This window comes from Malus domestica, chromosome 13, assembly GCF_042453785.1.
Source record: "Malus domestica chromosome 13, GDT2T_hap1".
Taxonomy (NCBI): domain Eukaryota; kingdom Viridiplantae; phylum Streptophyta; class Magnoliopsida; order Rosales; family Rosaceae; genus Malus; species Malus domestica.
This window is the reverse complement of record NC_091673.1, coordinates 20,080,706-20,098,740: the sequence shown is the minus strand read 5'-3', so window position 1 is coordinate 20,098,740 and position 18,035 is coordinate 20,080,706. Positions and strand designations below refer to the sequence as shown.

The window sequence follows — 18,035 nt, the reverse complement described above, 5'->3', positions numbered from 1 at the left end:
AGCTTGAAAAAGGATAAAGGTGCAAATTTTATTTATATTTTTTGAGGGAATAAGTACCTTATATGCTAATAAAATGGAAAAAAGGGAAAGGATAAAAAGTCTAAAAATGCCTGCCCTTGGTCATCCTGATGTTTTATACAAGAGATTCCTTACCGTCCACCCACTTCATTGCATATAATTAGTAGAGAATATTCCATGTTAACTCACCATGTGTTAGGTTTAAGTCAGCAACCATTAGGAATGTTATGGCCGGTCCAGATTGAATGTACGTGTGAGTGTTCCAACAACTAGTTGGATTTAGGCACCTCATAAGTAGATCTGACAATTTCTTACATGATCCGTTAACATGATACATAAATGACATGTAAATAACGGGTTTCAGGTAAACACGATAACTAATCAGGTCGTTATCGGATCACACAATAAGAACTCGTTGATAACAGGTCATTAACAGGTTTACACGAGTGACACGCAGGTAACCTGTTTCGACACGATAAGAAAAAAATTATTTTGATGATTTTAATTTTTTAAACTACTAAAAAAACTTACTATAAAATACAATAGATATATAGTGGATATGAATATATTGTTTATTAATTATTATGGTATTATGTTTTATTTATTTATTTTTATAGTATACTATAGGCAAGGAGTGAGATTAAAAAAATTATAAAACACATTAAAAATAAAAATATTGTTACAGTCCTATTAGATTAAGGAATGTGATTGTGTAAATTCTAGTAGATATGAGAATGTATCTTGTATTCCTATTAGAAGTAAATTACCTATTAAATGTTGTAATCCTAAAGGGTAAGGAATAAACTTTCCTTACTACTATAAATAAAGACACAATAATGTGGAATAACACACCTCACAATTACACATATCTCTCTTTCTCTCTACTATTGTGAAATCTCGTTCCCAGATTTCACTGTTATAATCTGCGTATTTGTACTATTGAGATTTTATATTATTTCTCGAGAATTTATTTTAAATTGTTTGGAATTAGATTTTAATTAAACTATTACGAAGAGTGAAGTTTGGAAATAACTATTTAAAATTCGTTGACCTTTTGAGGTCATAAGTAACGTTTTCAAATAGGTCTCGAAGCCATGAGCGCATAAGCGAAAGCCGTTTGCGAGTCCGAGTTATAACGGTATAGTTACAGACGTTTGAAGTTGTGAGCTATAGATTGTGGGAATTATTTAATTCCCACATGTGGGTTAAAGGTTAAGTAAGTTTAATAAAAGAGGGAGAGACCAATTAGAGAGGGGGAGGTTTCTGGGAAAAAAAAAACGGAATGGCTGATTTCAGCCCCTTTTTGGGTGATTTCGACCCATTAACCCGCCATCTTGACCTGCTCATATCTCCTTCATCCGAGCTCTGTTTTGGGTAATCTTGGTGTCCATGGAAAGCTCTTGGCGAGCCCTAGATCTCTGTATTTTTAGATTTCCCATTTTCTTATCCATTTTTCCAGTTTGAGGCAGCAAAGTTCCGTGGGTTTCTGGCGATTTTATCTTTTTTTTTCCGATGAATCCGACAATCATTTCCTTCGAGTGAGGTATGAAATTTCATCTACTCTTCATAATCTTCAAGTTGGTATGCTTGGTTTGTGCTTTCGTATTCGTTTTAGAGTTGGGTGTTTAGAACCCTAGAAACCCGGTTTTCTCCGGTGAATTTGGACGGCTTCCGGTTAGAATTGGTCGTCGGATTATTTGTGAAAAGTGTTTCCCTTGTTGAGCTCTAGCTACCATGTAAATTTGAGCTCATCTAGTTAATATTGAAAATTTGGGTTTTCAAACCCTTCACCATGGCTAGTGATAGGAGCATATTTATGTGACTAAGTTAGCTTGTTCTCATGCATTTATGTTGTTATTTCTTAGTTAATTATGTATTTTAAGCTATTTTCGTGTGTTTGTAGGTCCATAGGCCTTATGAAGCAATAAGATGCATTTTGGTGCATTTTGGGCTTGGAATGAATAGCACATGCATGGACCAAAGTGGATGGATGAAATTGAAGACTAAAGAGGCTAGGAATGTGTTAAAGAGAAAGAAGAATTAATGTAAAAAGGACAAAGAGCTCAGCCACAAAGGGGTGTCACTCCACCATTCACCTTTCCATCATTGTCGTGCACCACCATTGCACTTCCTTTGGATTCCTATGCCGTGCATCATCATCCATGTTCCCTCCATTGACTCATTTGTTGCATCATTCCACCTTTCTTTCCTTTCTCTACCATGTGCACAATCATTCATGTTCCCTAGCTGCAACACCACTCCATTTTACCCCCATGCTTTGCATCATCATTTCACTTTCACCTTTGAATCATTTCAAACACCACTCATTGCACTCAATTGCTACACCATTCCTTGTTCCCTCCATCATTTCAGATTTCATGCATCATTACATTTAATCATTGCACTCAATTGCTACACCACTCCTTGTTCCCTCCATCATTTCAGATTTCATGCATCATTGCACTTAATTGCTACACCACTCCATGTTCCCCTCCATTGCCATGCACTTCCTCTATAAAAGGAAGTGTGTGTAACATAAATTTAGTTCATACTTGGTTAGATCATTCACTCCCATTTCAACACAACCTTCATTCACATCCATTCATCTTCACATCCATTCCTCCATACAAACAAACCTTCTAACACTCACCAACACCTTGTGCTGTAGCAAAGGAAGGGAAGGAAAGTGCTTGGACATGCTTGCTATCTAACTTGGATCGTTGGAGCGTTTAGGTGTTTCCTTTTTTTTGTTTCTAATGTTTAAATTCATTTTCTTTCGTTTTGTTGTAAATATGAGTGGCTAAACCCCTCGCGGCTAGGGATGATTTCAAAGCCATGATTATGTGTGCAATATAATTTAATAAATTCCAGTTATGAACTCTTGAATTGTGAATGCAATTGGCTTAACTATTTGATTGATAACTTATTTGTATTTGTTAATTAAGGGTCGACGCTTAATTGGCATGCATAAATCCGTTGCTAGAATATAAGGAAGTTTCACATAATCGTTACAAACTTATATTCACATGTAGTGAATGTCGCTTATAAACGATCGCGTTAAGTTCAATTCCTAGCATGAGTGACATGATGTCATAGTTGCAAGTGCTTTGTCAATGCTTATGATTTTCAAACGTAATGATCTTTGATTGTATCTCTATTATGATGTCATGTAGGGAACTTTAGAAGAATGTTTTGGGTTGTCGAATGATGTCATCTAATCCAATAAAACAAGGAAAATCTAAGAGTTAACTAGTAATGTCACGGTTAATTTGGAGCATTGTCGTTCATAATTCAATGAAGTATTAACTGGAAATCGAGTTATTTGCATACATGTCATGTGTGGAGAAAAAGCCTCTAGCTATCCCATCCATCATCTTATTTCTCACATTTGTTTTACAATCTGTCTAGTTTTTCATACTTGTTTGTTTGTTTCAACTTCATCCAATTCAAAACCCCCCTTTTAGTTTCTTGTTTCAAAGTTTTTTAAATCTATTTTAGTTTGTGTTTTTAAGTGTTTTGATTCAAGTAAAAGTCAATTTTCGTCCAAAGTCATTCCTAGTGTCTAGTTTAAGTTTATTTGGTTGTTTTAAGCTGTTTTGAGTATTTTAAGTTTGCTTTGAGTCTTGTTAAGTGATTTTAAGTTTAGTTTTATGTTTTTGAGTCAGTTTAGAGGTTATTAGCAAGCCCTCCTAATCCCTGGTCTAGAACGATCCCTACTTATACTTTAATATATGTGATATTGGTGATTACCTGTTTTCGTAATTGTTATCCTATGTGGATATGACTTGGTTTTATAAATATGTTTTCTATTGAATTGTTATTTTTAATGTTTAGCCATTGATTTAAGTTTATGAAATGAGATTTGACATGTATAAATTGAAATATGGTTTGATTGGTTTGTTTGACATGTTGTGATGAAATGTGAGGACTAGTGGTAGACCGTTAACCCGTGGTGATGGAGATTTGTTGCTTCGATATGGTTTCATCTCCCGCTTCGTTGATTCGTTCTAAATTTAGTATTTGTGCATTATTTCCCTTGGTTGAGCTTTTGTAAATTAAGTAACTTGTGCTTGTCTCATTTCTTTGAGCCGTTGTATATATGGTTATTGGCCTTCCGCGATTCCGTTGAGTGATGGTCCGGAATCGTATCCACTCGGATTCCGTTGAGAGATGGTCCGGAATCCTTCTTACTTTGCGATTCCGTTGAGTGATGATCTGGAATCGTATCCACTCAGATTCCGTTGAGAGATGGTTCGGAATCCTTCCCACTTCGCGACTCCGTTGAGTGATGTTCCAGCATTGTATCTAACTTGGGTTTCATTTAGTTATTGTTATGTATTGTACTTAGCGATTCCGTTAAGTGAGAGTCCGGAATCGTATCCACTTGGATTCCGTTGAGAGATGGTCCCGAATCCCTCCTATTTTGCGATTCCGTTGAGTGAAAGTTCGGGATCATATTCACCTTGGGATTTATTGAATTTGAATTGAGATGGCTTCAAAGATGTAGGCTTCGGCCGAACTGCGTCCTTCTAGCCCTAATTTTTAATGTACATATGAACGATGGATTTTGAGAATCTTGTGCTTTGAATTAGAAAAGTAGTTGGATGTATGGGTAAATCCTTTAAAGTTGTCAGTGACTTGATTATAATTTCATAAAGCATGATTCTATACTTGATGTTTATGGATTGTGATCGATGACACTAATTTTACATGCGAGCAACCGATTGATAATTTTGGTTTCGTTAAGTGATCCGGAACCTGATGTGATTTGGATTCCGTTGAGTGGTCTGGAATTCCTACTTTTGCTCATTTCCATAAGTTAGACTTGTAACCTGGATTCAAGTGAATGAGAATTAACCACAATAGATCTTGTGAATATAAATTAGAATTATCAAGTTATTACTTGAAATCCAGGCAGGGAATTATATAGAAGTCCTTTATTAATTTTGTGCATTGAGGTGTGATCTGATTGATATTAACATAATTAAATGTTAATATCGTGCCTCCTTGATATCATGGAATGGGTTACTTGAGATGATTATGGAAGGATGTTGAATATAATTGTTATTAATACGATTAGATCAGTGATCATTGTGAATTGAGAATAATATTGTGCTTCATTGGTTCTTTGATATGTTATATACTATGAATTGCAGTATTATGTGAAACATAATGATTTATATGATGGATGAAATAGAAACCTTGATTGTCATGTGGGTTGTTATGTAGTTTGAATCGAATAATTCATGCTCTTCAAGTCCAAATGTTTGATTGAGGAATGTTATGCATTTTGGCTTGAACAGATTGTGTTATATATCGAGTTATAGCGAAAGTGAACTACGAATGGCTTGATCCCTTTTGAGGGTACGTAGGCAATCTAATGAGCAGGTTAGATGCAGCCATAAAGTATAAGGAAAAATTATCATGAAATTCGAGTCTTGAGTTGTGCATTGTCCATATCCTGGAGGAGGGGTATGTGAGTGATACGGGTATTTGGTAACGTCACGTGTCGATCCTGGACGTATTTCAGGATCGGGGCGTGACAACTATTGCCACACCCCTCTCTCTTTTCTGGCATCCATAATTGTTCAGTAAATTATACCTACAATACGTTATCAGCACGCTCTTGACGCTGCACTAAAGGGAGTTTATTCTTCAATCAAGGGAATATTACTGTAGACATCGAAATTTCGGTAAATAATTGTTGACCGATAAATCAAAGTTTCAGCGCTTACATAAATTTTACACGTAGCGTGTGTCTAAACAAAAAATCTAAATAAGTTGGAAAAGTCATCAAACAGGACACGTGTCAACACCTGGCAGAAACGACTTATTTCATCTGGAATATTATATTCAAAATTAGGCCTTAGAAATTTCTATAAATAGAAGGCTAATTCATTCATTTAAAGGGACCAAAATCATTAGGCAAAATTCTGAAGCTCTGAAGCTCTGAAGCTCTGAAACTCCGAAGCTCTTAAGCATCCAGGTTCCCGAAGAATCAAGAAAGCCTTCTTCGTTCTTCGTTCATCATTCATCCAAGATCAAGCCCCGACGGCCCTTGGATCAACAATCATCCACCTTCAAGATCAAGCCCCGACGGCCCTTGAAGAAAGCCTTCTTCGTTCTTCGTTCATCATTCATCCAAGATCAAGCCCCGACGGCCCTTGGATCAACAATCATCCACCTTCAAGATCAAGCCCCGACGCCCCCTTGAAGAACTTCCACCAAATTCAAGATCAAGCCCCGACGGCCCTTGAAGAAAGTGTTCTTCGTTCATCGTTCTTCCAAGATCAAGCCCTGTCGGCCCTTGGATTAACAATCACTAATTCAAGATCAAGCCCCGACGACCCTTGAAGAAAATGTTCTTTGTTCTTCGTTCATCCTTCTTCCAAGATCAAGCCCCGACGGCCCTTGGATCAACAAGCTACCGTTCTTCAGGATCAAGCCCAAAAGCCCTTGAAGATCCGTTCATCACTGTTCTTCAAGATCAAGCCCAAAAGCCCTTGAAGATTCGTTCATCACCATTATTCAAGATCAAGCCTCAACGGCCCTTAAAGAAACACTCATCCTCAAGATCAAGCCCCAACGGCTCCTTGAAGATTCTCTCAAATCCACCTTCAAAGATCAAGCCCACGGCCCTTGAAGAAACACTCATCCTCAAGATCAAGCCCCAACGGCTCCTTGAGGATCCGCTCAAATCCACTTTCAAAGATCAAGCCCACAGCCCTTGAAGAACGTTCATCCAAGATCAAGCCTCGACAGCCCTTGGATCAATCGCACATTCACAAATACACACCTTACGGAGATCGAATCAGAGGATCTAAATTGAGAGAGATTGTACCCCAAAATCGTCAAATACAAATATTTGTTTGTGCACGTTGTTCTTGTCGCTTTCGTTTCAGGAATTTTCCGTGTTCACAATTATGTTTTTAATCATTCTTATTATGATTAATTTACTATTTTATTGAATTGATCTACATGCTATTGATTCAATTTAATTTTTCTATGTTGAACGTGATACAACGCATTGGAGATGCAATTCCGGCTTTCCGAGATGGATCTTTAACAAATTCAAAGGCTTTTGTTGTTTTCTGTCAATCAGGTACGTTTAAAATAAAGTAAGATATTTGAAACGACCATGAAGCATGAAAACACTCCCCATGATTATATATATATATATATATTGTATATGTTCATATATTTGTTAATATATATTTGTTTCATGCATCGCACAATTAAATTGTTATGTGGAATATGTGAGTCAATGTATAAAATTAAATTAGAAGTAATTTTAGGGTTTCCTAAACCCTAAGGGATTTTTGAAAGAAAGGGGAATGGGATATGGTGCGACACACCACCGCACCATCACTATGGACACAGCAACCAGGCCATGGCCTAGACTTCACCTTAACAGGGCATGAGGCTCCGAGCCCAAAACACTGAAACCAACCATGTTTGGATGAGTCCCCTCACCCGCATGCCGTAACCTTATGGTTGTTGGGCTTGTGTAGCAGCAAAGGGCCTGCAGCCCTGACCTTCAGTCCACGCCAGCAAGCTGCATAGCTTGCTGGGCCTTGTAGCACCCCAAGCCGCCTTGCATGACAACCAACCCATTGGGGCTGGGTTTCCTCACGCCAAACCCAATGCCAGCTCATGCTGGGCCTTGTCCCGTGCCCTCCCTTAGTCCAAAAATTGAAACCCAGTTGCGGCTGGGGTTTCTCCCTCACCCCGTGACCTGAAGTTCACACTCGAGGCCCTTTTGGGCCATGCCTTTTACTCAAGGCACCCAACCTGTGGCCAATTATTATTTTTTTGGGCAATTTTTCGACCCAATGCTATTATTTTAGCATTCTAAATAAATTTAACCCGTATGTTAATATTATTTTGCTTCTACAATCGACCATGTATGGCTCGATTTATTCAATTAATTAAAAGTGACCTGCAATCCATTAATTTGATAATGAATCCAAAATTATTGACCTAAAGATCACTTTTTGACATTAACGATTCAATAACTTATTTTTATACTTTGAACCGTTGACATACTTTCGTAGTCCCGAAGCACACTTGAGTTCTTGAAACAACCTAAATCCACTACACTTAGTTGTATATTGCATTCTATGTTCTTACATGAACCTCTCTTTTATGAACTCAACGTTCATAAATTAAATTGAACATGTAGTTTCAAATTTAGTGCCTTTGAAACCCGAAATTTTCATAAAACAATACTTAGTCTTCTATCACACAAAAAAATGATGGGCAATAATGTAATTTTATAGGTCTAAATTTTACATTTTTTTATTGAAGTCACACTTACATGTGATGTTAAAATACCTACAATATTTATATATATATAAAATAAAAAAAAACCTCTCACTCCCCCCCCCCCCACACGTTCTCTCTCTCTCCCTCTCTCTCTCTCTCCTTCTCATTTTCTAAAAAAATGTGTTCATACACACAAAATGTATAGGCAAATGCTAGTGTTATATTATCATACTGTTAATTTAAACTATTAACTACTTATTTTAATACACCAGTTAATGTTATTTTCCATTATTAATTTTCTGAGGACACAAATTACTGAAATTAGAAGCATATATAAAGTTGAATTCAACGATTCTAAAGTAAGGGTATAAAATTCTTAAAGCTTTCCCACGCGGTCTTTTATCATTGTTTTCAAAAGCACCAAAGAAAAGGAGATTAGATGTGCCGTTCGAGTGCAAATGATCATCATCGCTATATATAGCAAATGCTTATAAAAAAAATTAAAATTTGTTAGGGCCGGAAAAGTGTTCGTACAAGTGCAACCTTGAGAATAATCATTAATTCAGAAAAACAAATGTGAATAAAATCCAAATAAAGTCCAAAACTACAAGAATATACGATATCGATTTATAAAAATAAAACAAATAAATAATTTGGAAAGGCTAAACTATCGACTTAGGGTGTTGACATGAAAGATGAACAAAGATAAACTTAAGAATGATATATTCAGTGCCACATACAAGATACGATAAGATAAAAAAATGAGGAAAGGGTTGGCACATTCTCGCGTGGAAATTTCAGAATCTTGTTGTTCTTGCTAGGGTTTGGTCGGTCGTTTTGGACTTTATCATCCATCTCAAATAGACTGAAGAATTTGCTTTGGAGAGAAAGATAAGAGGGAAAGCAATGGTTATATATCAACGAGTCACCCTTTTCCTTTTAATCAAGGGTACGATTAGGGTACTATTATTCCACCATTACGAGACCAAACACATTAAACAAAAATTTGGACGGAAAGAAAATAAATTTAAGAGTAAATTGTAGCCATGGTCATTCAACTTTAATCAAATTTGAGCAATGATCTCTCAACTAAAAATAAATTATCATTGGTCACTCAACTCATCAAAATATGTAGGTATGATCATTTTCGTCAACTTCGTCAGAATTTTATCAAAATGAGTTATGTTGAAATGACCATTGCTACAATTGGGTTAAAGCTTGAGGGACTATTGCTCCAATTAGGTTAAAGTTGAGGGACAATTTCCCTAGTTAAATTAAAGTTTGAAGGACCAATGATAATGAATTTTTAATTGAGGGACCATAGTTGCATGTTTTGGTGAGTTGAGGGACCAATGGTAATGAATTTTTAGTTGAGGGACCACTGCTCCAATTGAGTTAAAGTTAAGGGACCGTTGCTATAATTTACTCTAAATTTAAAGTGTTATCTAAGCATCATTTGCTTCTTCTTCTTCTACTTCGTTGTTTCAAATTTTTTAGGGTTGAGTGAAGACTACTACATATATTCGAGAGATACCAATTATGCTATATTTTTGTTGGAAAATTAGAGTTTGATTGCTATATTAATCACATATAAAATTTATAAAATAACATGAAGTAAATACATAATTAAATCATACACATCAACAACTAAATGTTAAATGAACATGATATAATGGATTAGAGAAACTAAAAATCGGTCAAGGAATGTTTATAACATTCTATCATTAAGACAAGTTTACGCCCCACTACGATACTCATAGTTAATCGGCGTTTGTTTCCCAACAACCATGTCCTTGTAATAGCAACACTCCAAATTATAAGGCTCAAATGAACCACAATTGTGCTAAAACTCTCTCATATGGACTCAATGAGACTATCTAATATTTAGTGCACTCTATGTATGATTATGTAAACAATGAAATGTTACTATAGATGGCTTCCCTGTTTAAGGAAGTTGAGATGTCTTTTTGTAAAGCACATGATTATACATGAAGAGTCAAAAGTAATGGCTATTCATTTGAATTTCATATTAGAATAGCACATCTTCTTACCAGAAGACACCACTTCTAATTTTCATTCAATTAATAAACTTAATATTATAAGGATATATTAAATACAAACACGGAGTGCTATGTGAGCTAAAACTCAAGAGTTGGAGATGGTCTAAAGTAAAGAATATAACAACTCATTATTTATTAAAACATAAATAAATAACCTTAAATAAATCTTAACAAAATGACTGAGTGGTGAGTACTAATGAGAAATTACATTAATCTCATCTTATTCATTCGTTTTTAAGACCTTGGCCTTCATTACTTCATCCCATCAATAAAGTTAATAATTTATTTGTGTAAAAAGAGAATGAGAAAAAATTCAGGAGAACTTTAACGAAAAACTACTGGTACTGTTTACTTTAACGAAAAACCACATTTTTACATTAAAAAGTCAATTATGGTACTATTCACTTTACCCTTTATTTTATCCTTATCGTTAAAACTCAAAGTTTTCAAGCCATTTTCATTAGTTTTTCTAAAATTCAGATGATGAGGCTCGCTCATTGCTCATCAGTTTCCTTCTTTCTTTAGATTTCAGGATTATTCAAATATCTACAACCTTTCGTCCCCCTCCACTTTTCTTATAAACAAGCCTCATAAAAAGTAAAACAGAAGGTTACATGTTTTGGGTGTCCAAATAAATGTGTAAAAGGAAATTGAATTCCTGGAGAAATAAAGAGCATCCAAAGATAAAACTTGGGTGTATACAATGACCCAATTATAAATTTGGGCCTTTCTTTGTCTTCATGTAAAGCCCATTAGTAGCAACACCGATAACAAAAGCCAACCCAATCGAACGGTCCGGAGCACACTACAAAGACCCATAAGCAAAACCCTAATCCCACCGCGACCATTTTCTCTTCTCTTCAAAGCTCCGCCTCCTCGGACCTCTCTCACACATCACACGCTTCACCAGAACCAAAAATGGTGAGCTCTCTCTCCTCATCCATGGCGTTTGGCTTCTCTGTATACTCTTTTAATACGACCTCGTTCCGTTCTTCTTGTTTGATCTCACCCTGTTCTGTTGTGTTTTGTTTTTGTTGTTGTTTGGACAGCCTTTCAAGAGGTACGTCGAGATCGGAAGGGTGGCTCTGGTCAACTACGGAGAGGACTACGGGAAGCTCGTCGTCATCGTCGACGTCCTTGACCAGAACAGGGTACCATTCTCCTTCCTTTTTTGGTTATCTCCAAATTTCACTTTTATTTTTTTGTAAATAATTTAGAATTCCATTCGTTTTTTTAATTGTCTGTATTTTTGTCTTGATTTATGCTTGATTTGTTGTTTTATATGATGTTGATTTTAATAATTATATGAAAATGGGTATTGGGAATCTTTGTTTTTATTCCCTTGCGTTACACATGCCTAATACCTGTGAAGCATGTTATGATGAATTTTGAATCAAAGCTTCTGTTAGGACCTGTGCGTGTCAATTTTCAGTGATTTCGAAAGCGGTTAGGTTTTTCGGAATTTGTATTGCTTTAGTTGTTGCTTTATATATCTGTACTGAAATCTGCTTCAATGGAGTTACATCTTAGAAGGAAATTCGGTGTTTATTGTCGTGTCGACAGCGTGTACCACGCAAAGTGGTGAGGAATCATATTTCAAAATTCAAATGCTGATTGCTGATCCAGTTATTCCTAAGTTTTTTATTGGGTTAATGTCACTTTCTTAATAACTTCAGTCGGAGTCAGGTTGGGATCCATCCCGAACTTTTGCCCCCCTCCTCGTATGTTTGGTAGTCTTTCAGAGAATTTCACTCTTTATATATTTCTTCTACATTGACATCATCTGTGCTTATCATGGTTTTGATTGTCGTACTTGTGCTTGGTGCGTCTTTCTAGGCTCTTGTCGATGCTCCTGATATGGTGAGGTCCCAAATGAACTTCAAGAGGCTTTCTCTCACCGACATCAAGATTGATATCAAGAGGGTCCCCAAGAAGAAGGAATTGCTTGCCGCAATGGAAGCTGCTGGTTCGTTTTATTACTCATAAATAACAGTGGTCTTGTTTTCATTCCCCCGCCTTCCTTTTTGATAATTGTTTGAGTGTTGGTAGATGTGAAGAAGAAGTGGGAGAACAGCTCATGGGGTAGGAAACTGATTGTTCAGAAGAGAAGAGCAGCTCTCAACGACTTTGACCGATTCAAGCTCATGTTGGCTAAGATTAAGGTTGGTTATGCTCTTTATCATGACATCATTTATTTTAATCCTTTAGATGGTTGCTATTGTTTTCTTGTCCTTGTCATGTTGAACCGCCCCAAGGTAACATATTTCCCTGATTTGCAGAGGGCTGGACTGGTAAGGAGCGAGCTTGCAAAATTGAAAAAGTCCACAGCTTAAGCAATTTCAGTCGTGAGGTTTACAATTTTGTTATGGAATCTTTTCAGTGTACTCTGGATTGTAATCCCGTTGTTGATCTTGGATCGAATTTAGTTTTTAAGAGCAATTTTTGTTTCTAATATTGTTGACAAAGGGAGAACTTATATTGGGTGAATTTTCTGTCATTCTGCTTTGTCTTGTCATTGTGATGTGGAATCGATGTTTTAGCTATCTTTTGGAGCGTGGTCTTTGCACCCTTATTATTGTTCATTGTCTGAAATATGTTTTGAGACCAATAGCAGTTAGCCATTTTTTGGGTCCCCGGTTGCAATTTCCCAACCATTACATGTTTGGTTTTCGTAGTTCAGCTTCCGGCCAACAAAAGGCATTCTTGTGCAATGTTAAGCCTTGGCCTGTATGAGAGCTTAAGCATAGTGTTGGCTCGCATTCATCTCGATAGTTTTTGCATTAGCTCCGGAATTGCTCAGTAGTCTGTCTGTATGTTAAGTGCGCAGGCACCTTGTGGTTAAGTTCCGGCAGGTACCTTGTGGTTGAGTTCCGGCATCGCTCGGTCGTCTGTATGTGAAGTTATCATTGGACATGAATCCAATGTTTAGTCCAGCGTCGTGGGTTAGTCTGCGTAAAACAGATTGGACATGAATTCTCCTTGCAACCGTGAGAGTCTCTTGTAATTAGTGGCATTTTAACTTGCAAAAAAGTTGAGTTCAAATGTAAACACAAGAATGTAATCTCTTTTGCTAAATGAAATTAAAAGCAATATTAAAAAAGAAATACATTTGTTTTCAATAACAATACAGTTTGCTTTACATATCATGACCTTCAACCTACTATCTCTTTGATGAAAACAAACTTGCCCGCTAGTGAAACCTTTAATCCTAAAGAGAAACTAGATACGTTTAAATGGCCCATAATTGTGCTAGGCTTAATACGGGCCTAAATGGACAAAAACATTACTCTAATTAAGGAACACCACAAGGTCAAATCCCCAAATCCACACCACAACCCTTATAGGGCCTAAACCCGAAACACACCAGAGCCCATATTTACATGAAAAAAAAAAGAACATAAAAAATGAAATTTCGGAATTAAAACCAAATTTACTTAATAATAATAATAATTATTATTATTATTTTGAAGTTGCTGTCAAATTTGTCAGCAAGGGGAAGAGATGTCATTTCATGTCATGCCACATCAGATTTGGCTTTTCAATTGAAAAACATTGGTATTGTCTTTTTATTTTATTTTATCGTTATTGCTTATTTGGATATTTTGACATCTCCTTTGGAGACGCTTTAAGAGCATTCACCATGACATCTGACACCCTAAGTTCAATGCCCCTCGCCACTATCTCTTGTATTAAAAAAAAACACAAAAATTGTAAAGAAAAAACGATTTTACCATCAAATGTACGCTTAACAATTAACCATTTGCCTTGATATAGATTATATCATTTTCTCAAGTGTAACTTCAATGTTACGTAGCATTCACGAAAAATTGCATTTCATCGTTCCGTCGTAGAAACTTTGCAACGTGAGAGAAGGTGGTCATTAGTCAAGGTCTTAAATGGACAATGACAGGCTGACAGCTCCATCAACTTGAGAAGAAGAATCATTGCATAATGAAAGCCGAAAGGCCATTTTCTTGCCGTCCTTCGTAAGTCTACCATTTGTTCCATTCCATACTGCAAAGTCCACGGCCACGACCCGGACTAGTAAAAGAATCAAAACTATAAAATTCAAACCTTTAATTTGATTCCAATTTTGTTATCAAGGATAGATTCAAAGTTGGAATTAACCTCACTAAAATTTGTGAAAATTATTTTAAGGTGAAGATTCAACGAAATACGTAGAATAATTTTGCAGACCACACGTATTATGAAGTAACATGACATCTTCTTTGGGATCTAATGGCCTCAAAGTCACATAAAATAAACACGATGTTGCTTCCAACCAAAATAGAAAGATCCTAAGGAATTAAAAAGGCATGAGCCAATAAAGCCTAAAATTAGTCTTTAATTTCAGTTAAAAAAGGGAAGAAACTTCAAAGACTTTTATTAAAGCTGGGTCACCAAATTGAAATTATGATAGTTAGTTTTACCAAATATTTTTTTAATGATGGTTGGCCTAATTAATCACAAAACTAAGCTGTATAAAGAAAATTTCATAGATCATTCTAAGGTTTGTTTAATTATAGTTTGTTGTCAGGCTACTGTCTTTTTTCTAAAATCATTTATTTGGGCTTTTAGATGTGAAAAAATCATAAGTTCGACTCACATTTATTCAAATATGATATATATTTTGTAACAAATTCAAAAAAATAGGGATTAGTTGTGAGGTCCACACCACATCAAACTTCAACAATTTGAACCGTGTATTTTTCAAGTTGCACTTATAGATCATCTTTGCAAAATATAAGCCAAATCGGAAATATTTGAAACATCTAATTGAGTTCAAAGAAATTGATTTTAACTATATTATAAGAAACATTGAAATTTCATCATGACCATTAAATGGGCAAATGATTTCGGATTGAATTGAATTTTTGCATATATGATCTATGAACCGAGACTACAAAATAGACGGTTCGGATTATTAAAGTTCGATATGGAATAGGTCTTACAATCTCTTCTTTTAAAGGGCCTGTTTGTACTATAATTGCTAACTACATTTATATGTGAGACTCGCATGTGCTGTAAAAAGGGTCAGGAAATAAAACAATGTAATTTTAACCATAAACAAGATATCCACGTAAAATTTGACCAGAACCATGATATCCACAAATGGGGAGTTACAGAGTTTAAATTTCTTGCTAACAGATTAAGAGATGATTAAAGCTAATAAATTATCTCTTTAATACATTGATTAACCCTAAAAATAGGATGTCTCTAGATGAATGTAAAACCAGCATTGACTCCTCATCGACTTTAAATAGCCTCCGAACTGTAATTACATTACCAACACAATACTTTCAAACCGTCGTATTTGCCAAGTTTAGCTCTTAATTTTTGTTGGCCTGAAGGTGATTATCTTCTCCATTAGCCAGATAATCACCGAAGGGCCTCTGATCGTATTCAGGGGGGGTTCATGGGCGTTAAAGATTTTCATATCAAGCAAAGGGTAAGTCTACGTGTGTTTTCCGGTTAGCGTTTGAGCGCTCCTATACATATGTTTCATTTTCTTGAAAAGTGTTTAGCCTTTCTAATGACTATCTGAATACTCTGATTTCTGGGTTTTTGAGTTTTGGCTGATAAGCATTATGGTAGTACTAGATTATGGAATATGCCGATTGTGTTTGGAATATGGGAAATGACCAAAGAAAAAAAAAAAAAGAAATTGTTATTATTATATCCCCATGGAATTACCATAAACAAAGTTTGATTTTCGTACCCGGACGTAGCCAAGTTGTTTAAATCTTACTTGTTCTTCTCTGTACTCAACTTTGAATCTCTTCTTAAAATTTAGATTAAGTTAGAATATTGCTCGAAAGAAAAAGAAAAACGTTGGATTTTTTGTCTTTTTGCTTGTTTTTAGTTTAAGTTTCGATGGTTTCTTTGCATACATATGTGATTATCACTAATTTTTTACCCTAAAGATCGTCTCTCTCTCTCCCTCTATATATATATATATATATGTATGTATGTACGTGTCCTTAACTATTAGCAATTCTTTCTTAATTTTATTAACAATGTTGTTTCCGGCTTTGCAGCTGAAACGCTTCCTCATGAGAAGTGGTGAGGGGAGGAAGAAGAAAGAAGCCACCATGGCAAAGAAACCGTCGTGGATGATGCCTGCAGTCTCACATGGATATCACACCATTGAGAGCAACACATCACCGGCTACTTATGGTGATTCCGATTCGGACTTTGTTGTGGCTCAAAGAGAGCAAATTGAAGAGCTTGAGCTGTGGTTTTTTGGAGTTTTTGATGCCCGGGTTGGCGACGGAGTTACCAAGTACATGCAGTCACATTTGTTTGATAAGAAGCCTAAAGAGGTAAAACCATATATTTGCAGGGAACACTTCCTTTTGATTAAGCACAAATTAAAGTAATCACAATAAAATTTTCATTAAGATAATTGTCAACTAGTTCCGGCTCATGCGAACGGGGTTTTGCCTTATTTTCTCTTTGGAGTACACCAACTTTAGAATTGCTCGAGCGTGCGCAATAGGAGAGGAGAATTTATCATCATATAACAAAGAAAAGAATTTGTTGAATTTTGCCCAATTGTCTCTGTTTTTGTTTTCCTCCTATGTGCAGTCTCATATAAGGGGAAAGAGCAAGGAGACAATGAGAAAAGCCTATCTTGGTGCTAGATCGAAGGTTAGAGAGGCCTCGGAGGAGACGAATGGAGTCGGTTCAGTTTCTGCACTGGTGATCGACGGGGAAAAGCTTGTATTAGCTAACATGGGAGACTATAGAGCAGTTGTGTGTAAAGATGGTTTGGCTCGTCAGATAGGCAGCAGGAACAAGCAATCAACCAAAAAAAGTTGGTCACACAGGTTCTTTAGAGGTACAGTGCACCATAACCCTATAGTCGCCAAATTTATTCACCAACTGATACGGCAGATGATGTGACAATCGTGTACGAAAAGTAAACATGTTAGTGTGAGATTGCAGGTAATGCAGCAAACACCAAGAGTTCCAAAAGCTCAGACCTTGTTGTTGGGGTTGAAAGGGTTGATCCCGACACTGAATTTGTCATTTTGGCAAGCACTGGCATATGGGAGGTAGCACTGACATTTTATTATCCCACACACATTCTACCAAACTTTATTCCTATTAGAGAGTAACTAATCCATAGACTATAATCTGTTCCAGGTAATGAAGAATCAAGAGGCTGTGAATCTCATCCGGCACATCGAAAATCCACAGAAGGCTTCCGAGTGTTTGGCGGAAGAAGCGTCAAATAGGATGAGCAGCGGCTGCATTTCTTGCTTGGTCATCAGATTTGATTAACATGCGACACAATTTGCTTGAGCACTCGTTTGTTCATCTTGTATTAGACACTTTTTGGGTTTGATTTGAATCTCATTCAAACAACTCCAAACCTGATAGGGCCTGAGAAAACCCCAAATGAAGGTTATTCTACTGTGTAGCCATTTTAATGTCCTCGTGACGAACGATAGATAGAGGGTAGTTTACAACGTTTGCACCTGAGATTTTGCCGACCTCAGTGGTTCGCAACTGTGAGTATTAACCAACTTTTGCTAGAAGACGCCCGGAGTTTGAATTCAATTCTCCCTTCCCCATTGATAAAAACCCCCCAAAAAACAAAGGATTGAAGGTGAAATATTGTGAACCCATCGAGTTAAATGTTGCGCAATGCTCTCCTTAACCAATTTGTGCAACAAAGAGTGAAGA

At 36.3% G+C, this 18,035-nt stretch overlaps 2 protein-coding genes across 2 annotated transcripts; both read left to right on the top strand.

The window, feature by feature from the left end:
- Positions 1 to 11,121: 11,121 nt before the first annotated feature.
- LOC103432335 (large ribosomal subunit protein eL14z-like) lies at positions 11,122 to 12,840 on the top strand. The gene is made up of 5 exons (XM_008370523.4): positions 11,122 to 11,264; positions 11,393 to 11,494; positions 12,180 to 12,309; positions 12,393 to 12,505; positions 12,623 to 12,840. Exons 1-5 carry the CDS (start codon positions 11,262 to 11,264, stop codon positions 12,674 to 12,676), a joined length of 402 nt encoding a protein of 133 aa, XP_008368745.1. The 5' UTR covers positions 11,122 to 11,261; the 3' UTR covers positions 12,677 to 12,840.
- A 2,779-nt stretch (positions 12,841 to 15,619) lies between these two features.
- LOC103432342 (putative protein phosphatase 2C-like protein 44) lies at positions 15,620 to 17,909 on the top strand. The gene is made up of 5 exons (XM_008370527.4): positions 15,620 to 15,792; positions 16,382 to 16,666; positions 16,932 to 17,184; positions 17,292 to 17,401; positions 17,493 to 17,909. Exons 1-5 carry the CDS (start codon positions 15,760 to 15,762, stop codon positions 17,628 to 17,630), a joined length of 819 nt encoding a protein of 272 aa, XP_008368749.3. The 5' UTR covers positions 15,620 to 15,759; the 3' UTR covers positions 17,631 to 17,909.
- Positions 17,910 to 18,035: the final 126 nt, after the last annotated feature.